The following is a 20,733-nucleotide window of genomic DNA, read 5'->3' as shown; positions in this document are numbered from 1 at the left end:
AATCGGGTTTTAATAAGATTTAATCTAATGTAATTTAAAACATTCACTAGTCTTTGCCAGTATTTTTATAGAATTCAAAATAGGAAAAGGAATAGAGATGAGCCTTAACAATTCATTCTCATTTTCCTGAGGTCCCCCCAACCCACCATTGACTCTATAGAAGAGAGAAGCTCAAGGGCAATACTTACTTTTGGATATAATTTACAGTCAAAACTTAGAGGGCTTAATAAGAACTCAAGTGGATGGGGATTCAGGAGCTTCAAGATGAAATGAAGAATATTTGAACTCAGTGCTTACCTGTATCCCATTCTCCCTAATTAGGTATTGAAAATATAATGAACAATACAAATTCCCTCACTTAGAAGGCCAACTACTCAACTGCCTCTACACTTTATGATTGGTTGTCAGCAGAACACCTTGGCTATTAAGGCTTCTGAGAATAAACACACATTCTCCTATCTCCTATAGTAGAAAAGTCTCCCACATAAAAGTTGCATATACAGGAGATAAAAGAACTGCAGAAGCTAACTAATTAAAAATGTTTAAAGGATATTTGTTTTAATATTAACATAGATACAATGATCAGAAAAAAACTTCTATATTCTTTAAGGATATTAGGATCTGGAAATAACACTGCCCTAATCAAGATCATCAATGACATTCTACCTTAAAGCTTTAAAAGGTAATCTCATTATCCATGTGAGATGACTGATATTGTACATTTACAAAAGTACTTTATATATGGTGTCTTACTATACCAGGAAGCTATAGTGACATGTGAAAATCGTTTTCTTGCTACTCTGCTAAAATATGTATTTGACCAAACAAAAAGGCCTTGTGCAGGTAGGGTAAGTATTCACATATTATACAGAACACTTAGTACCAAGACTCAGATCTTAATGGGACTTTTTAAAAAGTTCTCTGCCCCATAATGAGGCACTCCTTTAAAAAATATAGTCTGAATTGAGACATAAAAGCTTTACATTTAGTCTGTGGTGGTAGAATGCCAAAAAAAAAAGTTTTTAAAAAGAACAATTCTTTTAAAAACATACATAGAAGTAAACTACTAACACCTTTACAGATTCATATCTGCACTAATGCACAGAAATTTAAAAACCTATAAGGCATTTCTCCCTCATCCCATCTCTGAACTAATTCATAAAGACCACCTTATAAAGAACTTATTTACTTCAATTTTAAATGCCATGAAATTATTTTCTACAGATAGCAAATTTAGTTTTATGTATATATAGGATTGTAAGCAAACACATCTAGAGATTACCCAGAGAACCACAAATATTTTATCTATTCCCTCTAAAATACAGCTAACATATGGTTGTGGTACATCCCAGGCAGATATCATTTAAAGCACACAAGGGGAGGTGCAAAAGAAATACTCATTTGGAAAAGTAAACATAACCCTTCCAATATGATGTACCACAACCACACAGGAGAAAAGTCAAGAACTTACTTTATTTTAAAATAAACATTGAAGATCCCCCCTTCCCCACCACCCTACAAAACTTTTTGAATGTGGAATGTTCAACAACCTATCCATTTTAGTATGTTACAAAACCAGCAAAAAATCCAGTTGTCTAAGGATGAATGTTTGAGAATAGTTTTGTCATTTTTTTTTTAAGTAGCTGAGCACCTACTGGAAAAATTCCTTAGCTAAAATCTAAAAACAGAATTCACTTTCTGCACAGAAAATACCATTATCTTAGTAGCCTTTGCTTAATAGGTGGGATTACTTCTCCATGAAATCAAAGTGGGATGACAAGCAGCATTAAGTCTATAGGCACACAGAACTAGTGCTCAAACTGCTAGCACAAATTCCAACATTGTATATAAATTACTCAACTGTCCATCTCCATCAAACTTGTGACTCTCCCTATGCTTGTTCAGGAAGGAATCACCACTTTGAATATAAATGCCTCCATGTGAAAAAGGTAATTCAATTAGGGTTAGACAGAAGGTAAGTGCAAGTACTACAGTAATAATAGCTGCTGAATAAAGTTTGTAATACTAACATTGCATGGGGTTAATCACATAAGCTGCTAGCTGTTGAACACCAGTGTTTCAAGATACAACTTTTATAAACATGTTTTATTTTGTTTTACTTATACCATCAGAAACTGAAAACTACTGACTGTCATGTCCCTAAAATAGGGAAATCAATCTAAAACACATACTGGTGCTTTTCAAAAGATAGCAATTTAAAAGGGTGGTAGCAGCAGGCATTTGATATCTTTTTCTTTTAAAAACCTTCAGGCTACAGGAAAAACATGTGACCAAGAGTGTTATGAATATCCATTAGAGATTTTCATCAGTACCTATACCAATTTAGGTGACAATACAAGATCCAAGAATTAGTGACAGACAATGTACGTCATAAGGAATGATATATATAGTACCAATCCTTACAAAAGTCATTGTCGAAAAAACTGTTAAGTGTTCAAAAAGGTATCTAAATACTTCACATTAAGTACAGAAGCAGCTATCCAGATTACATCCCTTATTTGTTGCATATTTTTCAAAAAGTGCCAATCAAAGCCTAATTTTGTATTTTGGCTTTGTCTTATACAGTATCAGCTGTTAAAAAGCAATTTACATGTGTTTTAACCACAGTCATTTGGCCAAAGGATGAATAGTGCTGTCAAAGCTGGGAGCCAGCCTTTTATGTTTAAGGGCCCATGCATTCAGTATGCATCTAAATGGTCAGTGCTCCAATTTAACTGGAAAAGCTTTGAAATGCAGTTGTTCTGCTAAACCACACTCCACTTCTTCCATCTTCCTTTGAAGGGAAATATTTTAGTTTTTGTCAATTACCACTGAGTAACTCTAGGGCTGATTTGTAGATTTTATCCAATGTCAAAAGTCAATCTTTCATTTTTTCAAGCCACTTCAACTTTGGAGATATTATCACCCCATAAAGTATATTATGTTTTACTCCTAAGCAAGGGTGATGAATCTGAGTATCATGTGCAAGGCTCAAGATGACGCTTAGGACAGAACATGCAGAGTAAAAATAGTTTCCTTCCATATCCAGGTAATATAAAGCTGACAACTGTAGTCCTGTCTTTATGGGATGAAAACAGTCCCTTTACAGTAAGTTTCCTGAAAGGGAGAACAAATAGATAATAACTCTTCTGGTAACATATTATGGTACACTGGCCAGTGTGTTTTTGGCGTTTAAACATAATCCTGTGAATCAGATTAATTCACTTGCTGAGTGTTCATTTGCGGCATCCCTCTGTTGGGTCTTGGGGGCCCTCCACGACCTAGAAGACAAAAATGGCATTTGGTTTTTCTTTCAAATATTATTTGTTTTGCCTTCAAGCAGATTTTTATCTGATGTCAAGAAGTATGTGGGCAGCTTGTCACATTATTAGGTTTAAGAAGTCAATTCTTCAGTGTTCAAGTTTCACCTGTCCTGGAAGTTGTCATGTGCAAATTTGCCCATGTTTTCTAGCTAAAAGAAGAGTAGAGCTAATGGAGTATTCCACCAGTACTCATTCATTCATTCATTCAACAAGTATTTATTGAGTGCCTCCTATGTGCCAGGCACTGTCATCAGGCGTTGGAAATAGATACAGCAATGAAGACAGACAAGGTACCTGCTCTCATGGAGCTTACATTCTAGTGTACACTCTAACTTACATTTCAGTAGTAAATAACATCATACTATCAAAATTAATAAAAGCACCAGAATGATAAACAGACCTTATTACCTAAACTATTAAAAAGAAACTACATAACATTCAAAATTGTATGACTTGTAACACATAAAATAACTTTTTACATGCTGTTAAAACAGATTTTTAGCTACCAGTCAACTCAACTTTCATAGGATATGCTACAGGTGAGAAGAACATAACCCACATTCACATGCAAATATCCTTTGATACTTCAAGTCAGTAAGCCCCAAGTGATCCATTAATTAAAAAAAAAAAAATGCACCTTTTTGCTGGCCAGTATCTAATAGCATTGAACTCAAAAGTACTTTGTAATTCCTCAATATACACTTTATACATGTTATGGCCAATATCTATAGGAAACCTATTAGATTTAACTTCCCTCAAATCAGAGAACCATTTAGAACTTCAGATCACATGAAATACTACCTCTACTTGTTACATAGGTTGACTTCCTGCCCAAATAAGGAAGTAGTTTTTCTATAACACACAAAACCAAAAACTCTTAAACCTGTAATTTTTTAGTTCAGTAAGTCAGTATTTTGGAGGTTTTGTTTAAAAGTCAGAAGTAATTTGGTATTTTATGTCACTAATAGTGGTCCAAAAGGCATTGAAAATTCTACAACTACTTATCATTTCTAAATGGTTCTCTAAATTTAACTATGGCTCATCTGGCCATTAAAGGGTTTCTGGCCCTAAAATATAATATGCAGGTTTCAAAAATGAAAGGAATAATAAATCTATATAAATGTTCAATCTCATTCCAAAAATGTCTTACAAAAATGTTTCAGTAAGTGCTTCCTAAAAACATTTAGCAGGTTTTAGGACCTGAAAAATAATTTGCAGTTGGAAAAACACTTTTTCTGAGAAGAAATGTTCTAGTTTTCAAGACAGTTTATATAGTAACAGGGAAAGTCAAAAAATTAAATTTGGGTTCAAGAATAAATTTTAGAAACAGAGCATTTCATTTAATCCCTAGCAACAATTCTAGAAATGATAATGTATTCCTAACATGTAACCTACATGCAGACTATGGAACAGCTCTTCCAAGGCCAGAACAGAAGCTCCACTTATGAGCTAGGATCACCACCACAAAATATTACCTCGTGGGGCTCCCCGTGGTCCACTCTGCCCAGAGCCTCGCTTGAAATTCTGCTGATATCCATCCTAAAAGACAAGCTAGTTAGTATTAGACAGAAAAAGTATTCTTTTAGTGCCTACCTATGTCTATTCTTACAGTCTAACACAAAACACAAAATTATTATTCTTTTAGACATTTCAATATATCATATCTTAAGTTATTCTGTAATCATTGTATTTATATTATTTCAAGAACATATGGTAAAATAAATAGTTGACCCTTGAACAACATGGGTTTGAACTGTGTAGATACATTAAAAAAGATTTTTTTCAACAAATATATTGGAAAAGGTTTTAGAGATTTGTGACAGCTTGAACATTTTCTTTCCTCTACCTTACTTTTTTTGTAAAAATAGAGCATATAATACATAGAACATACAAAATACTAATCAACTGTTTCTGTTATATATAGGGCTTCTGGTCAACAGCAGACTATCAGTAGTTAGGCTTTTTAGGGATCAAAAGTTACATGCACATTTTCAACTGTAAGGAGTTCAACTGTAAGGAGTAGCCCCCCTATTTCTCTGCTCTTAAAAATCCTTGTTTTTAACAGACTCTATAAATAAATGACTACCTATTATTGAGTGTTAAGAAAAGCAAAAACTATCACTTCCCATAATAAAGTATCTTGTACAAAGATATCCTTCATTTTATAAAATTAGCCCCAAATTAGTTACTTAGATACCCATTAAGCATCTACATCAGTCCCTTTCATTGGTGTATTTAGGCCAGGTTTATATTTTAAAACAGCTTTACCTACCCGCTGATAACCAGAGTAGTCCCGGGGAGCACTGAACTGAGACTGTGTATAACCACTGTTTGGAGTGTTAGAGAACGAAGGGCGGTAACCATCATATCCTCCTAAAATTTAGGACAAGAAAAGAATTTTCTTATCTTCGCAAGGTATTTGTACTTTCTTACTATTGAGCAAGGGAAGAATTGAAGAACTGTTAACCCATGCTAGTTATTCAAACTAATTTCCTATCCAGTCTGTGATTAAGGATGAAATTCTCACCCATCCAATGTACACACATGTACACACACACAAAAACAGAACAAAAGATCCCCTGAAGGCCCGATAACATACAGAAAACACTTATCCCCTAGAAGACAGTGGAAGACATGTATTGGACACATACAAAGAAACTTTCCAATTTTGTCAATTAAATGACTATATCAAAACATACTAAAATTTTTTTAACTGTACACAAAAGGCTAATGCAGATACCTATCTTTCCCAAAAATCAAACAACATATTTCTCTTTTACAAATCAGAAAAGAACATGATTTGGTTTTTTTATACCTCTGAATCCATTGGCAGGGCCCCTGTATCCATTCATTAAGCCTCTAGCACCACGGGAGCCTCCACGAGACACACCACGACTGTTGTAATAGGGCTGACTGCTACGTGGGAATCCAGTGTTTTGCTGGGGAGGCTGCTGGTGGTTACCAGTAACTTGATGGGGCTGGTCCTGGGAACCATGATAAGTGCCGACCACTATAATAAAAAAAATACATATGTGTGTGTCTACATATGTACTCAGTTACACAGCTCATTATAATTTGTTCTCCCACATGTGTTCTGGTTTAAGAAGTGTCTTACACAGTCTCCTCATAGTTGAATTCTGTCTCTAAACAGACTTCATATTAACACTTGGAAACACTATCCATTAATGATATCCCTATCTTTCTCCTACCCAAATATTAAGCTAAGGGGAATAAAATTCTCCAAAAATTCTAAACTTTTGAAAGCACACAATTGTGTGACAGAACACAGTTCTATCCTTTCAAATGATTTGAAAGGCTGTATTAATGAACACCTTCTGAGAAGCACAAGAGACTCACAAAATTCAAAGGATTTACATACCAAAACATTTAGTATAATCACTATTTAATTACTTCTTTTCATTATAAAGCTTCTCAATAGAAGCTTTCTTATTCTTTTAAATTTCCCTTGACACTTCTAGAAACCTTCAATACTGAGGTACCTATCTGATATCACCCCAATTATTTCCAGGAGAGAAAAAACATGGTGTTAATAATACCTTTGGGAGGTGAAGAAGGTATAGACCAAAGGGCCGCACCCCAGTTTGGGCAAGAAAAATCTCCACCTGTATCTTCAATAATTCCCAAATACATTTACTAGTTCTTAGGATGCTATTTTGCATTGAAAAGGCTAGAGAATGCCCAGGAAGTGAAGGGGTCATGGCTCCTCTTTGAACTATGTATTAATGGACTGACTGTACTGTTCATTATGTGATCTTTCTACACAGATTTTCTTTTACTACATTCCTGAAATCTCAAATTGCAAGCAAATATTCTGAGGACAAGTAACACGTAGTGAGAAGAGCTGAATTTTCAGCTCACTTTTTATCAGTAAGAATTTCATTAATCTTGGTCCTATCTCACTGCAATAAACTCACAGAACAATTAAAATGCTATCTTTATTTAAAATATAAGAATTCCATATTTAAGTGTTTATAAAGCATAAACTCTAGTCCATAAAAAATAGCCCCAAATCCTTGCAAGATCCTTTTTTAATGTTGTTCCTGACTAGATACTAATTCAAATTAGAACAAAACTTCTGGGATGATGGGACATACTGATTTGTTAAAAAAGTATCAGAGTGTCATCAATATGCCAGGCATGGTTCTAGACACAAAGGAAGTTATCAGTTCCAAACCCAGTCTTAGCCCATATGGAAGTTTTAACATGAAGTTAACAAGTGAATAAAAAATTTACACATGTAAAAACATCTGTTGTGCTAGATAACAAGTGACAAGAAAAAAACTGAAATAGGATAAATGAGTGACCAAAGTGAGTGTACTATAATTTGAAAAGGATGATGAAGGGAGGTCTCTAAGAGGTGCTATTTAAGCACAGATCTAAAAGGAATCAAGAATCCATGCAAACATCAGTGGAATAAAGTTTCAGGCAAAAGGAAAGAACGTGTACAGGCCCTGAGAGAGGAGAGAACTTTTGTGTTTGTGGCTGGTATTGGTACATTAGAAAGAAAATATAGGACACACAAAAGGATTAGGGCAGGGGCTAGATAATATAGGTTCTCATAAATCAAAGTAAGGAACCTCGATTTCTTTTCTAAATGTAATGGGAAGTCATTGGAAGCCTTCAAACAGAAGAGACATCTGATTTACATTTCAGAATAATCACTCTGGCTACCATATAGAGAACAAGACTGGGCTGAAACAAGAGTCAACAGAGACAAATTAGGAGGTAATTGCAATAGTCCAGAGAAGAGATACCTGAATTAGGCAAAGTACACAGGTTCATTTTATTTTTTTATTGAAACTATCTGTTAATGTTATAAAGATAATTTTTATAAATAATGTATATTTTGAAATGGTAACAAAAGGTTATCTGGCTCAAGTGCTTCACAGTCAATTAGTAAAGTTGAGTAGAATATTAGACAGTTTGAAATCAACTGGCACAAGGCACAAAATGAAGTCAAATGATATATAATTATTTTCAATTACATCGTGACATCTGAAAAAAGTGGCAAAATAGTTAAGCATGTCACCACAATGTCTAAAGGCCCCAAATATACCTGCTTTACAACAAATTTATGAGTACATGGTAATAAAATAATTATAAGAGCCTGAGAACAAGAAGCCCAGTTTCATCATTCAGAAGCTGAGCATACTTAGCATAACTGATAAATTTCCATCAGATTATGGCTGACTTAATCTCCCTACTAATTAGTGGTGCAGAATTCTACAGGGATATGTAAGAATTTAATACTGAAAAATCTATAATGTTGATCCAGGTGTTTCAAGAAACTGGACAATTAGAAAATTTCATAGTTATTTAAACCAGCCTGATAAAATTAAAGTATTAATACCTATGATTTTAACAGGATTTGCTAGTTTTTGTGGAATTCCAATTAAACTCCCAGAACTAAATAACCAAAGACCTAAAGAAGATATTTCATGTCTTATAAACTTCAGAAATCTTAACTATCTCTAGCTACATTGTTACTGTAACAGGCATGGCAACTGACTAAATTATGACCCTACCTGTCAACAGGGATTTGGTTTCAACCTAGTTCACCAAATGCAACCACCATGACATTTCTGGATGTTTTACTAATTAATCAGCACAATGACAACCAAGCCAACTCTACTGCTTGACTTTGTATAACTGAAATGCTGCCAGGTACCATAGCAGCTGGCTTTAATCAATTACCAAGTGAAAGTAAAGTTGATCATAATTTGAGTAACAAGTTTAGTTTTACTAAAACCCTATCATGAAACAGGGATATAATGAAAACTCACTGACCAAAGAAAATGGGTATAAGGGCTCCAAAAAATCACATGTAATTCACATACAACAAATGTGGACTCAACTAGGATCCCACAGTGGAAAATTCATAGGGTCTACTACTGAAGCAAAAACTCTTGGGCACCACTCTAACGTCTAAACTGTTCCAACACTGTCAATAACTGCATCAGAAAGCAATTAGTCCCATGGAAGGGACACTAGCTTTTCCTACCTGTTTGAAGCTGTTCTTGCTGAAGTTCTGTTTGTTCTACTTGGTGAGGTTGACTGGAAAAGCTCTGGTTATAACTGGCCTGGTACTGATTTTGCTGTTTTAAAGTTTCTGGTTCATTAACAGGAGGAACTGGTGCATTCATATTGAACACCTGTCAGCATATAAAGTAGATTATTAGTTCATCCCTTTATACTAATAAGTTTCTTACTTCTAATATAGCAGATTTCAATGCTGGTTTTTACCTCAAATATTAAATAAAGAACACCAGAGAAGTCTCAAATGCACAAACATCAAACACACACACATACAAAAAAATCCCTCAATCTCTCACTTCATTGTGGTGGTGGTGGGAGAATATATATATATATATATATATATATTCATCACATAAGCACTTAAAGGAGGATATAAGTGGGACTAAAAAAAAATCTAAGATACACAATCCACAGCCTTTGAAATGCTACCATAAATAAGAAATTTTTTTAAAGACACAAACCACTGATACAGTATCAGAAATTACTTCTATGAACTGAATATTTTACTCATTTTATTTTTACTGCTATTTTAATTAAAAGTTAGTATTAAGTATTTATATACTTTCCTATGAGCACCAATTTAACTGTATCCCATCAGTTAATAGTATTTTCACTATCATGTTCTAGAAACTTCGCAATTTAGAGATGCTTACAGGATACAAGATAAAGAATCATAATGTCTGCAATTTACTTTGATAATTAACATAAAAGATTAAGAAAATATGGCATAAACTGCTAAATCTGGGTAATGAGTTATATTATGGATGGTATGTTAGTCTACTTTTCTGCTTGCTTGTTCTTCAAATCAAGAGTGAAACTACAAACAAGAAGAAGCAGGCACACTAAGGCCCAAATTTATTGCTTGGAGCAGGAAAAATCAGCTTATTTTCAATTAAATATATCCCACAGTTAGGGTAGAGGCAGACTCAAGCACAAAGTTAAATGACTTTTTGTTGATACTCTAGCATGATGATAGTACACCTAGGCATTTAATGTTAGTTTAATGAATTTGCTTACCGTTTGCATGGACTGGAATGGAGCTGCATTTACATTGATCCCACTGCTGTGTAAAGGTTTGCTTGTTCCAGCCTGGAATACCTGAGGCTGAGATGCAGCAGGAAGGGATGATGATGCTGTAGTCTGGTCTGTATTTAAAGAGATTGTTGCCTAAACACAAAGTGAATAGATGCACTTTAGCCAAATCTACTACCCTTATGTATATTAACAAACTCAACCACTGAAAGCAAAATACTACACTGCATTAATTAGGTCCAGAAAGAGTCACTAGATTAATGGTAATTTAACCTCTCTCCGATTCATGAATAAGTGCTTCATTAAGTTTGTATGACTTGGTAACAGAACTTGCCTGAATCTGGTCAATTGGTTCCTTTTGTGGTCGTTGCTCTGTAGCATGAGAAGGCTGGTACAAGGGTTGAGATGCTGTATACCCTTCACTTGTGGATGAAACCAAAGGAACCTACACAGAGTAAAAAAATCAAAGCTGCTTTCTGTTATAAACCAATTCTAATACAGATACAACTAAGAAATAGATACACCTGGTAAAGAGACTTAAAAAATTAACGACTGCTAAAAATACATATATTACTAAAGCTTAAAGCTAAATAAACCCTAGTTCAGTTATGAAGTCCTCCACAAAAGCTTCTAAGATGGCAGTATCTTACCAAATTTTAGAATTATGACATCTAAAATATGTCCTCCCAAATTCTACTCAGTTCAAAATTAAAAGCATCTTCATTACAATGAAGTTTTAAACATAAGAATTAACAGGAAAATGTTTAAGTCATCACAACAAAAATAAATGTAAACATGAACATAAAGGCTGATAGCTATCAATGCCAGACTTGGACAGTGATCAAATTCTTACCTGACTTTCATAAAAGCTAATTAAAGAGACCCAAGAACTGATCAAATAAACCTGCAAAAATATTTTCATCACTCTTACCTGTGTAGCTTCTGGTTGAACAGGAACTTGATTAGGTTGAGCAAGTCTTGATTCAGAGTGAACTGCAAAATTGACCAAAAAAATATTAGTACAAAATAAAGTTTCTTCAGAGATGTCTAAATACCTTTCACTTGGTTGCTGAACAAATATCTACAGCCATATCCTAAATAAACTTTTTAGTGAGCATGAAAAAAATTGTGAAGTATAGGTAGGATTCTGGCTTTCAAGTGAAAATTTTGGTTTACTGGTAGTCATTATTAATCAACTCTCAGTTGCTTTCATTTTGTGTTTTGCAAAGGTAAGATGCTAGAAGATATATAAAGCAGAATAGTTAAGAATGTCAGTGTTACCCATGGAAAAGAGCCTTTTAAAGCAGTTAACTATAAAGTAGCATTACTCTACTCAAAACCTTAGCTAATGTGCAGTAATATTTTAATAACTTTTAGTATAATTTCAAATGTTCCCACAGGAAAAAAACTAAAAATAAATATGCCTTTAAAAAGCCTATATGCCTATATTAGACTCAGTGTGGTTATTATTGACAACTCCCACCATCCTTCTACTCCCTCCCCAACCATGATTAAACAGATAACCAAAAATATAGGACCTTTAGTCATTTAGAAATCACCTGTTTTCACTGGAGAGTCTAATGGAATCAGTATTACCCGAATACCTAAATAGCTTTCCAGGTTATATCAAGTGCTGCAATGTGCTGATTTTGGCACAGCTTACAAGAAAACAATGTACTTTCTTCTGGTAGAGCTCAGAAAATGAACACCACTAACTTTGATTCTGTTCTTGAAGGCCTACCCTCATCTGTTTTCTAACTCTTCATAGAGAAGTGACAGAGACAGGAGCTCCCTTTAGTTCAGAGAAATCCTACTGAACTAATTAACCATGTCATTAAACATGCTTTTACTCAGCAACCCCTTTTATGACATTTAAGATTATACAACATTAAGCATGTTATTTTCTTTAGTTCAGTTTTTGTGCCCTTAAAGCTGACATGTTCTGGAAAAAAAAACATGACAAAATTACTAACGGTCATGGAGAGATGGGCCATTTACCCAAGACAGGCACCAAGTCTTATTTAGTGCTGCTATTTCAAATAATGGTATAAGACTAGTAAGAGTTAAAACTTCAACTGCTTTTTGGTCTCTCTTCCCCTTGCCTCTTAAGCATCCCCTTATCCACTTCACTGTTACATCCATTTCTTTATATAGGTCATAAAATGTTCATAAGATCTTCTAAGAAGCTGCAAGCATCCTTCAGAGAAATATAACTCTTACGTGTTTATTCCTAGATTATTTTTGATTTTTAAAAAGCAAAACAAAATTTCACTGAACTACAAAAATAGGCAAAACGTGTCTATTTATTATTAAATACTGTTACAAGTCAGGAGGAAGAGAGTAACTAGTGACCAAAAGGGAACACAAGAGGCCTCTAAGGTTTAGGTAATCTCTCTCTGGGTGTTGCTGTATTCAGTTCAAAATGTACATCTGCATGTACTTTTCTTTAAGTCTATACACCAAAAAAGGTTAAAACCAAGTAACTTTATGTTATAGGAAAAAACAATGTTTCTATGTTTCTTACCAAATTAAAAGACATAAGATTCTAAAGTTAAGCAAGCATTAAATAGAAAAAAAAAATTAATGTTCACAAACTTTACAAAACCCAAAAGCAATGGCACTATACTTTATTTCTCACATAAAAATGTACCGTTACTAACCTGGAGGGCAAACCAGCTGGGGCATATCCAAGTTTTGTGTTGGATTCATAGGCTGTGCAGAAACAATGGCAGGATCAAGTGTCTGGTTTTCAAAATCCAGCATTGAATCCTACAAGTTAGGATATAATAGAATTAAGTTAAATAATGTAAACAATTAAAATTTCTACTACACAATGTTTAACTAAACTGCATCTACCTGTATGAAATTATAGGGCCCCTGCATTTGTGCCATAAGGTCCTGTACTCGTTGTCTTCTCACAAGCGGATCTGCCTGAGCCACTGAAGTCAAAGAGTGGGGCTCTGGGACTGAAGGAGATGCAGCCTGAGGCTGCTGCTGGAGTGAATTTACTACCTAAAGTGGGAGAAGAGATGCAGGCAGATTGGTAGAATGAAACAGCTCTTCATTACCATCATGACAAGTCCCCAAACTACGTATGTCATCTATACTGTAAGCAGAATTATAGGTTTTAATATAGTTAATCAAACTCCACAATCATGCCAAATTTAGCATTCTGATCAGTGCTCTCTCTTCAATAATGTTCTCAATTCCACCAGGTCACCATGGAGCATTGCAGATTTACTTAAACTGCTTCCAAAGAAAAGAGTATCCATGTTTACTTCCTAAAATAATGTTTTGCTTAACTGTTACACTTTCTATATTAAGTTAATCTACAGATCTGTATCAAATGTATGTCTATCTCAGTACCTGATAAATAGTCAGCACTCAAGAAATGTTAGTGGTTACTACCATGAAGTTTTGAGTTCCTACCATTTCATCCTGCCAATACCTTAGGATCATGCTCTACCACTTCATCTGAACTGCTACAAAAGCTTTACAAAAGCCAAAACTCACTCTAGCTTTTTCCAAGCTCTGATAACTTCAAATTACTGTTTTTAATAATTCTCTACTCTGGTGGGAAATCTCACTGATTTTCATTATATCAAATTTATACTCTGTCTGGCTTTTAAAAGATGAGGGAAGTCATACCTGCTGAGCCTGGGTAAGTCATAACCTTATTTCATTTATAAGTAATAGTGAGATAATTGCTACTTGAGTTATTATCATCAAGACCAACTAACTGTCTATTATCTTTATCAGTTTACTCGAAAAATTCCTAGAGTCCTATCTGGATAGTCTTTAGAAAGGCCCACCTACCATACTAAGAACAAAACATACTGGGACAATGCTAAAAATAGTAATATGCTTTTTTTCTCCAAAAAAATAAAAGGGCAAAGATTAACTAACTACAAAGCACTGTATATATTACTTCCCAACCTTTTCCTACTTATGCCAGCACATACTTTCCAATCTAGTATTTAATAAAACAAATATGCTAATAATCCATTTCTACCTCCATGTCCATGCTAATACCTACCTATTATCTGCCTCTCCTAAAAATATATATACAATTCTACTTTGTCAAGGCCTAACAAGTCTGCATACCCCTTACGTAAATCATCATTCTTTTCATCTTTTTTATCTACTTTCTCTAACCCTCCTCTAAGGCTTCTAAACTGCATTCCTAACAAATACATTAATATATTGCTAGAGTTTCACAGAACAGTATTTTTATCCCAAGTAGGTAACTTTTGGAGATAAGGGGCAAGTTCTTTACTCAGTAATTAACCTGCAGAAGTGAACAGAATGGCCTGAGGCAGTCAGAGAAGAGAAATATGAAGGGGATCCCTGAACTAGAGGTGCAGACCTGAAAAAAGGTAATCTTGAGGGCCAAAATTAAGAAACAATAGAGTAAGCCTAGAGCATTATGGTGAAGGAAGAATCTAAGATGACATTCCAATGTACCCCCTGGAAGGTAGGCCTTTCTGAAGGCTATCCATGTGGGAGCCCAGATTTTTACAGAGCAACCTAGTATAGACAGACAAATCATGTACTTTAACAGACAGATTAACCCTAAATTATACCCAGACAACTCTGTAGTTTTTTTAATCAGATCAGCAAAGCAGTGATTCTTTTAAATATTACAGAGATAAACAAATTACCTTTTAAACATAAGTCTTGTTATGTTTAACAGTCCTGTTATGTTTAATAAGTTTGTAATGATAATAAATTTACTAATTATGCAAAAGTCTAACAATTTGTTCTAGGACAGATAAAAATCACTAACTAAAGACAAAAGACACCAATCTTGCAATAAAAAGAACTCTTACCTCAACTGTTTCAACTGTCCACTCATCTACCTGCTCCTTTTCACCACTGCTGAACTGTGTTTCTGCCATAAATTGTCTGTTTACATACTGCAAGGTAAAGTAAATGTTTGAGATCTCTGTATGAAAGGCAGAAAGGGAAAACTATCATTAAATAAAAATCATACCTCTGTTGACTCAACTTCACTTTGTTCAGTGTATTCTTCTGCTGGTTCAGGTTCTAAGAGGTTAAAAAATGATAAAAAAGAGTGTAAGAAATCTCTTTAAAGTTAACAATTCATTTAAACTCCAAATAAGTAAACAGTTTCCCATCACATTGTCTCAATTTATCTACAAAGTTATAACTAACAGCAAGTTTCTATATTTTGTAACTCTTACAACAGAATTTTCTTTATCATTTAGTTCAGAATAAACTACTTTAGTTTCAGTAATAGTTATTCTGGATCAGGTATAACACCAGTAAAACACAGCAGTTAAAACTTCTTAGAATATAAAGCAATATGCAAATTAAAATCTTACACTCCATTTTTATCTGCTCAGCTTTAAAAGTGGTTAAGAAGGGGAAAAGAAGACTGCAACCACAAATTCCACCAATGTGCTATCTTCCCTTCTCATAGCCAACATCTGTACGAAGTGCTTACCATGTGCCAGGCACTACATACATACTTTTACATGTGTTTTCCAAAGGTTGAATCTGAGGTACAGAGAAATTCAGCAATTTGGCTAAAGTGATATAGCTACTAAGTGTTTAAGTCAAGATTTTAATCCAGGCAGTCTGGTTCTAGAATCAGTGCTTTCAACCATTCCAAAATTTACACACTCACAATACAGGTAGGTCATGGGGAAAGTAGTATAGCACAGAGAAGTAATGACTCTATAGCATCTTACTACGGTGATAGACAGTGATTGCAATGGGGTGTGGGAGAGACTTGATAATATGGGTGAATGCTGAAACACAATGTTGCTCATGTGAAACCTTCATAAGATTGTATATCAATAATACCTTAATTAAACAAAAGTAAATCTCAAGTAGATAAGCGGCAAAAAAAAAATTTAAACTGCACCAATGCTTCCAATTGTACTCAAAATTTTACTCATCAACATAAGTAACTATAAAGTTAGTAAGAGCTTACCTATTTATTAATATTGTGCTAGGTGTTAAAGTTAATTAGAAAAGATCCCTTGTCATCAAGGAATTTGTATAGTTGAAGATTTGAGTTATAATCTGTCATTAAAAAAAAAAACAACCTACCCTACACTTTATATACTGGCATAGTAAACACTAAATAAATCTGGAGTGTCAGCCAAAAATCTATTTGAAAAGCCTTACAACATCTGCCCTTCATCCATACTCCTGCCAGCAGTATTAGAGCAGAAATACCAGTTTGTAACAGTGATCAAGACCAGCAAGATAAATGACAATATTCAATGCCTCTGGCAATTACCCTTAAGGTGCTTTAATAGTTTGTCATGTTTTGAAAGGTCCTTTAAAAATCTGTGTACATAGATAACTAAATAAATGTATGGCCTGAACTTGTGGCAAAGGACGGTAAAACTAGGACCCTAAACTAAAGCTCATATCCACCTAAGCACTCACCAGCTTCAGCTACCTGGTCTTCAACTGCAGGTGCTGAGGCTGCCTCTTCTTCCTCACATAGCCCATTCTGGTGGTTGTGGGTGCTGTCAAAGTAGTTTGACTGGAAAACACGCTCAACAATTTCCTTTAAAGCTTTATCTAAAAACAGAAAGTGGATTATAGTGTTAAACAATCTGAGGATGCCTGACTTGAATAATGAATAAGATACAACATGCTACAAAATACTGTGGTAAGAAAAAAACCTCATAGGCTGTTACTGAAATATGTAAAAACATTAAATTCCATCAATATAAATATATGACAGAAATGATAGAACAAGGAGAACCTATAAATCCTACCTTTATGTATTTTAAGTTAGTTCCCAAAAAAAGCTGACAATTATCATTTATTCACTCAATAAGTATTTAACACCTAACCATATGTTAGGCAATGTGCTAGGCAATAGGCCTACAGGTATGTAAAAGATAGAGTATCTACCCTCCCTAAACTTACAATCCAATAGCAAGTAATCAAATACTCACAAAAACAATAAAATTATATCTTTGAAACATACTAGACTAGATTAAGGGACTGGAAGAGGTATAATGGATTGGACCAGTCAGAGACCACAAGAGGCTTTGCTAGTGTAAGTGCTGCAAGACCTGAAAGATCTGGAGAATGAGTAGTAGAAATGTTTCAAGGCAGAAGCAATAGCATTTACAAAGCCCTGTACAAAGAAGAAAGGTGCCAAATACAAGAAAATGAAACTGCACTACGGATGAAGCATAAAGGATGAGTCTGGAGAGACTGGTAAGGGCCAGAACATGGAAGGTTTTGAAGCTAAGGACAACCGTATATAAAATATAAATAAAATAAAGCCATTAAAAGATTCTGAAGAGAGACTAGGGGACAGAGTCCATTAAGAGACTGCAACAGACAAGAGAAAGGCAGAAAAGAAAAAGAAGACAGACTCAAAAGATAATTAAAGGCAAATTGTCAGAATTTAGTACTCTAGGATGTAAGTTGGGGAGAGGGAGGGTAGTAGGCAAAGATGTGTGTCAAGAATTAATCTCAATTTCTTGGTCTTATATAGTAGATGTAAAATAATGCTATTCCCTAATAGGTCACTATGCAGAAAAATAAAACTTCAGTCCATATTATATCAAAGTATTGTAAAATTAATCCTACTAACAGTAAAACAAGTAAAAATTTTTTTAATGCTGAACACTTCCAATTTTCCTTCCCCTATTTTAAGAGGCTCATGACTCAGAACTATTTATTTTTAAAAACTTAGGTATGCAATGCACATAAAAACACTAATTTTAGTACATTAGCACCTTTCCATTAGCTACAGATAAAAATGTTACATTTCTAAAATGTGGTAATTTTAACAGTAGGTAGAGAATAACACCAAAACAAGCTACAAACTTATAAAGTTAGCCCTTGTAACTCCTCAATGTTACAAACTTAGATATTTAGCTGGTTGTTACTCCTCAATAATGCTTTTGAAAAATTTATCAGGCTTGACCCAAAATTACTTTTTAATCTAACAAGTTTATACACATGTCAATCCTATCAAACTTCAAGTGGTAAATTCAGTATATATTTGTAGCAGAACTAAAATCAAGCCGAAAATTTCTTTACCAAGAAATACAGATAACAAGTTAAACCAAGAAAACTTTCTTCCATGAAAAGATATGTAAGGATTGGTTCCTATTGACCCTTTCCTTAAATACACTACAAACTGTATCATACAGTTTTGCCAATTAAAGCTTATCCAATTTATTTTCAACCAAACAGCTAAAAACAAAGTATGAAAACAGATACTTTTACCTTAACATGTTCAAAAATCTACTTCCCTAAATCAACTCTATAAATAGCTAAGACAGAAAGAAATCTACTCCCTGATGCACTAAGGCACTAAAACTTAAATGTCTTTTTAAAAAAAATTAACATACAATTACATGTTTGAGGTTAAGGAGCTCACATATAGAAAACTGAACTAGGTCTCAGCTTTTTTAAAATTCAGCAAAAGATGAATGTGCCCAAATTAGTAGATGTCTACAAAAAACTACAGAAAGACTAAGACAATGACAATGAGTAAAATATATGCAGTGCAATAAATGCTTTTCACAAAATTTCAGCCATAAGGAAAACCAGTCCCTATCTAATATCTCTGGAAAATCAGTATGGCATTAATTTGTCCACTTCAACCAGAGTACATTATAAACAAATCATGTTAAGTTAGCACTCCCGTCTTCAGATTTGTTAGTTGCTGGTGTTTGCACACATATACACACAAAACAAATACAAAAAGGAAATAAACCAAAAACCAAACTGGATGAATATTATTTGTACAGTTACAAACTTTCTTCAGTTAACATTGTTTTTTAATAGGAAACTAATTTTTAAAGCGTCTTGGTTACAAAAACCAAAGTTACCAGTGATACTCACAGGTCGTTCCACATACAGATTTTTCCTTCCCTTCCAGCAAGTCCCACAGGTGAATGGAAGCATGTTCATACTGTTCATTCAACCTTATAACAATAATTAAATAGCTAATTAGTTACCTTTCAGTTGTCAACTTAAGGCAACATTAAAAAGCTTCCATTATCCAATACTACTATACCTTAAGCTCATGTCCCGCTCAGGGTCTGCTAATTTGTAGAATTCATCCAACAACGACAACTCCTCCTCAGACAGAATCGGCACTCCGTTCAAACCTTGTTTCAAGTCAGTTCGCACTTCATCATCTCCCAACTTGTCCAAAACATACTGCAGCTCAAGTACAGTTTTTAAACGTTTCTGTTCAGCTTCCTCTCTCATAAGCTGCTCCCGACGAGCTGTCTTCTTTATTGTTTTCTGAATCTGCATAAGAATATAAACATGACACAGAAATGAGTTTTACTGAACTCCTTTAGTTCAATTTCAGGTCCATTATAAAAAAGACGTATTTTACTCAGTGAGTCATATGTGACCCACTACACAAAAGGTTGATTTCCAACTTACAGAGTTTAATACATGATGTTTTAAGCAGTTTTTAGAAACTCAAACACGTATTTTTCCCTAGAAGGTTTTGTACTACTGAAATGTTACCAATGAAACAAAGCATTTGGGATTTGCTTCAAAATAACCCAGCAGACATGGAGCAAGGGAGGAGATGTGGGTATATATGAAATATTGATTGCCCATGAGATCATAGCTGAAGAAGCCAGGTATGAGTACATTCCTTCCTTCAGTTTTGAAATTTTCCCTAATAAATAGTATAAAAATGTTTAATTAAGGCCTTGATCAATTAAAAAAGAAACCCAACCACAGCAACAACAAAAAAATCTTACCTATATCTACCCTCCTCAATGGAAAAATGGTCCAAAGGTCCAAATTCAAGTGCCTACTACCCACAAGATGCCGCCAAAACCCACTACTAACCCCTCACCCCAACAATCTACTGTTGGTATTATATACTTCCACTATATTGAAAATAGTAACTAAAACTGACTTTATTTTATAAATAAAGGGATGCTGATAAAGAAAAAGGTGGCCAAAGACAGATAAAAGCTAGGTATGAATTAAAAGACAGATAAAAGCTAGGTATGAATGCCTAGGGTTCCCACTATCCTTTCCTCTCCATGACTCTTTTTCTTCCCTGGGAAGGTTACAGTGACAGCATCAGCCAAATGCAAATATTTCTCTTTTCTCATGTCTAACATCAGTTTGGGGTCAAAGAAAACATCAATCTTTTCAAGAGCCATGACAGTGTTTTCCTTCCTACCTTCTCCCCTTTCTCCAGCCTCACTAGGATACCTTGCAACAAAGAAAACCAAACTAAGGACATATGAAGTGTGTAATAGGGAGAAATAGAGAAAGGAGACCAGGAAGGAATGATAAACGGTTACAATAATAAGGCAAATCTATAACG

General features: G+C 34.4%; 1 protein-coding gene across 1 annotated transcript in view; it reads right to left on the bottom strand.

Annotated features, from left to right (window-relative positions):
- Positions 1-537: 537 nt before the first annotated feature.
- CAPRIN1 (cell cycle associated protein 1) overlaps positions 538-20,733 on the bottom strand; it is a 36,439-nt gene continuing 16,243 nt past the window's right edge. The window contains exons 5-19 of the mRNA XM_036891677.2: positions 19,444-19,682; positions 19,269-19,351; positions 16,836-16,973; positions 15,406-15,458; positions 15,242-15,328; positions 13,269-13,424; positions 13,073-13,181; positions 11,344-11,405; positions 10,747-10,857; positions 10,398-10,547; positions 9,346-9,496; positions 6,139-6,333; positions 5,596-5,696; positions 4,799-4,862; positions 538-3,281 (exon numbers count right to left, since the gene is read on the bottom strand). Coding sequence (XP_036747572.1) covers positions 3,217-3,281; positions 4,799-4,862; positions 5,596-5,696; positions 6,139-6,333; positions 9,346-9,496; positions 10,398-10,547; positions 10,747-10,857; positions 11,344-11,405; positions 13,073-13,181; positions 13,269-13,424; positions 15,242-15,328; positions 15,406-15,458; positions 16,836-16,973; positions 19,269-19,351; positions 19,444-19,682 — 1,764 coding nt within the window. The 3' untranslated portion in view covers positions 538-3,216. The remainder of the gene's footprint in view (positions 3,282-4,798; positions 4,863-5,595; positions 5,697-6,138; positions 6,334-9,345; positions 9,497-10,397; positions 10,548-10,746; positions 10,858-11,343; positions 11,406-13,072; positions 13,182-13,268; positions 13,425-15,241; positions 15,329-15,405; positions 15,459-16,835; positions 16,974-19,268; positions 19,352-19,443; positions 19,683-20,733) is intronic.

Source organism: Manis pentadactyla, chromosome 9 (genome assembly GCF_030020395.1).
Source record: "Manis pentadactyla isolate mManPen7 chromosome 9, mManPen7.hap1, whole genome shotgun sequence".
Lineage (NCBI taxonomy): Eukaryota > Metazoa > Chordata > Mammalia > Pholidota > Manidae > Manis > Manis pentadactyla.
Note: the sequence above shows the minus strand (reverse complement) of the source record. Positions and strands in the feature narration are given on the sequence as shown.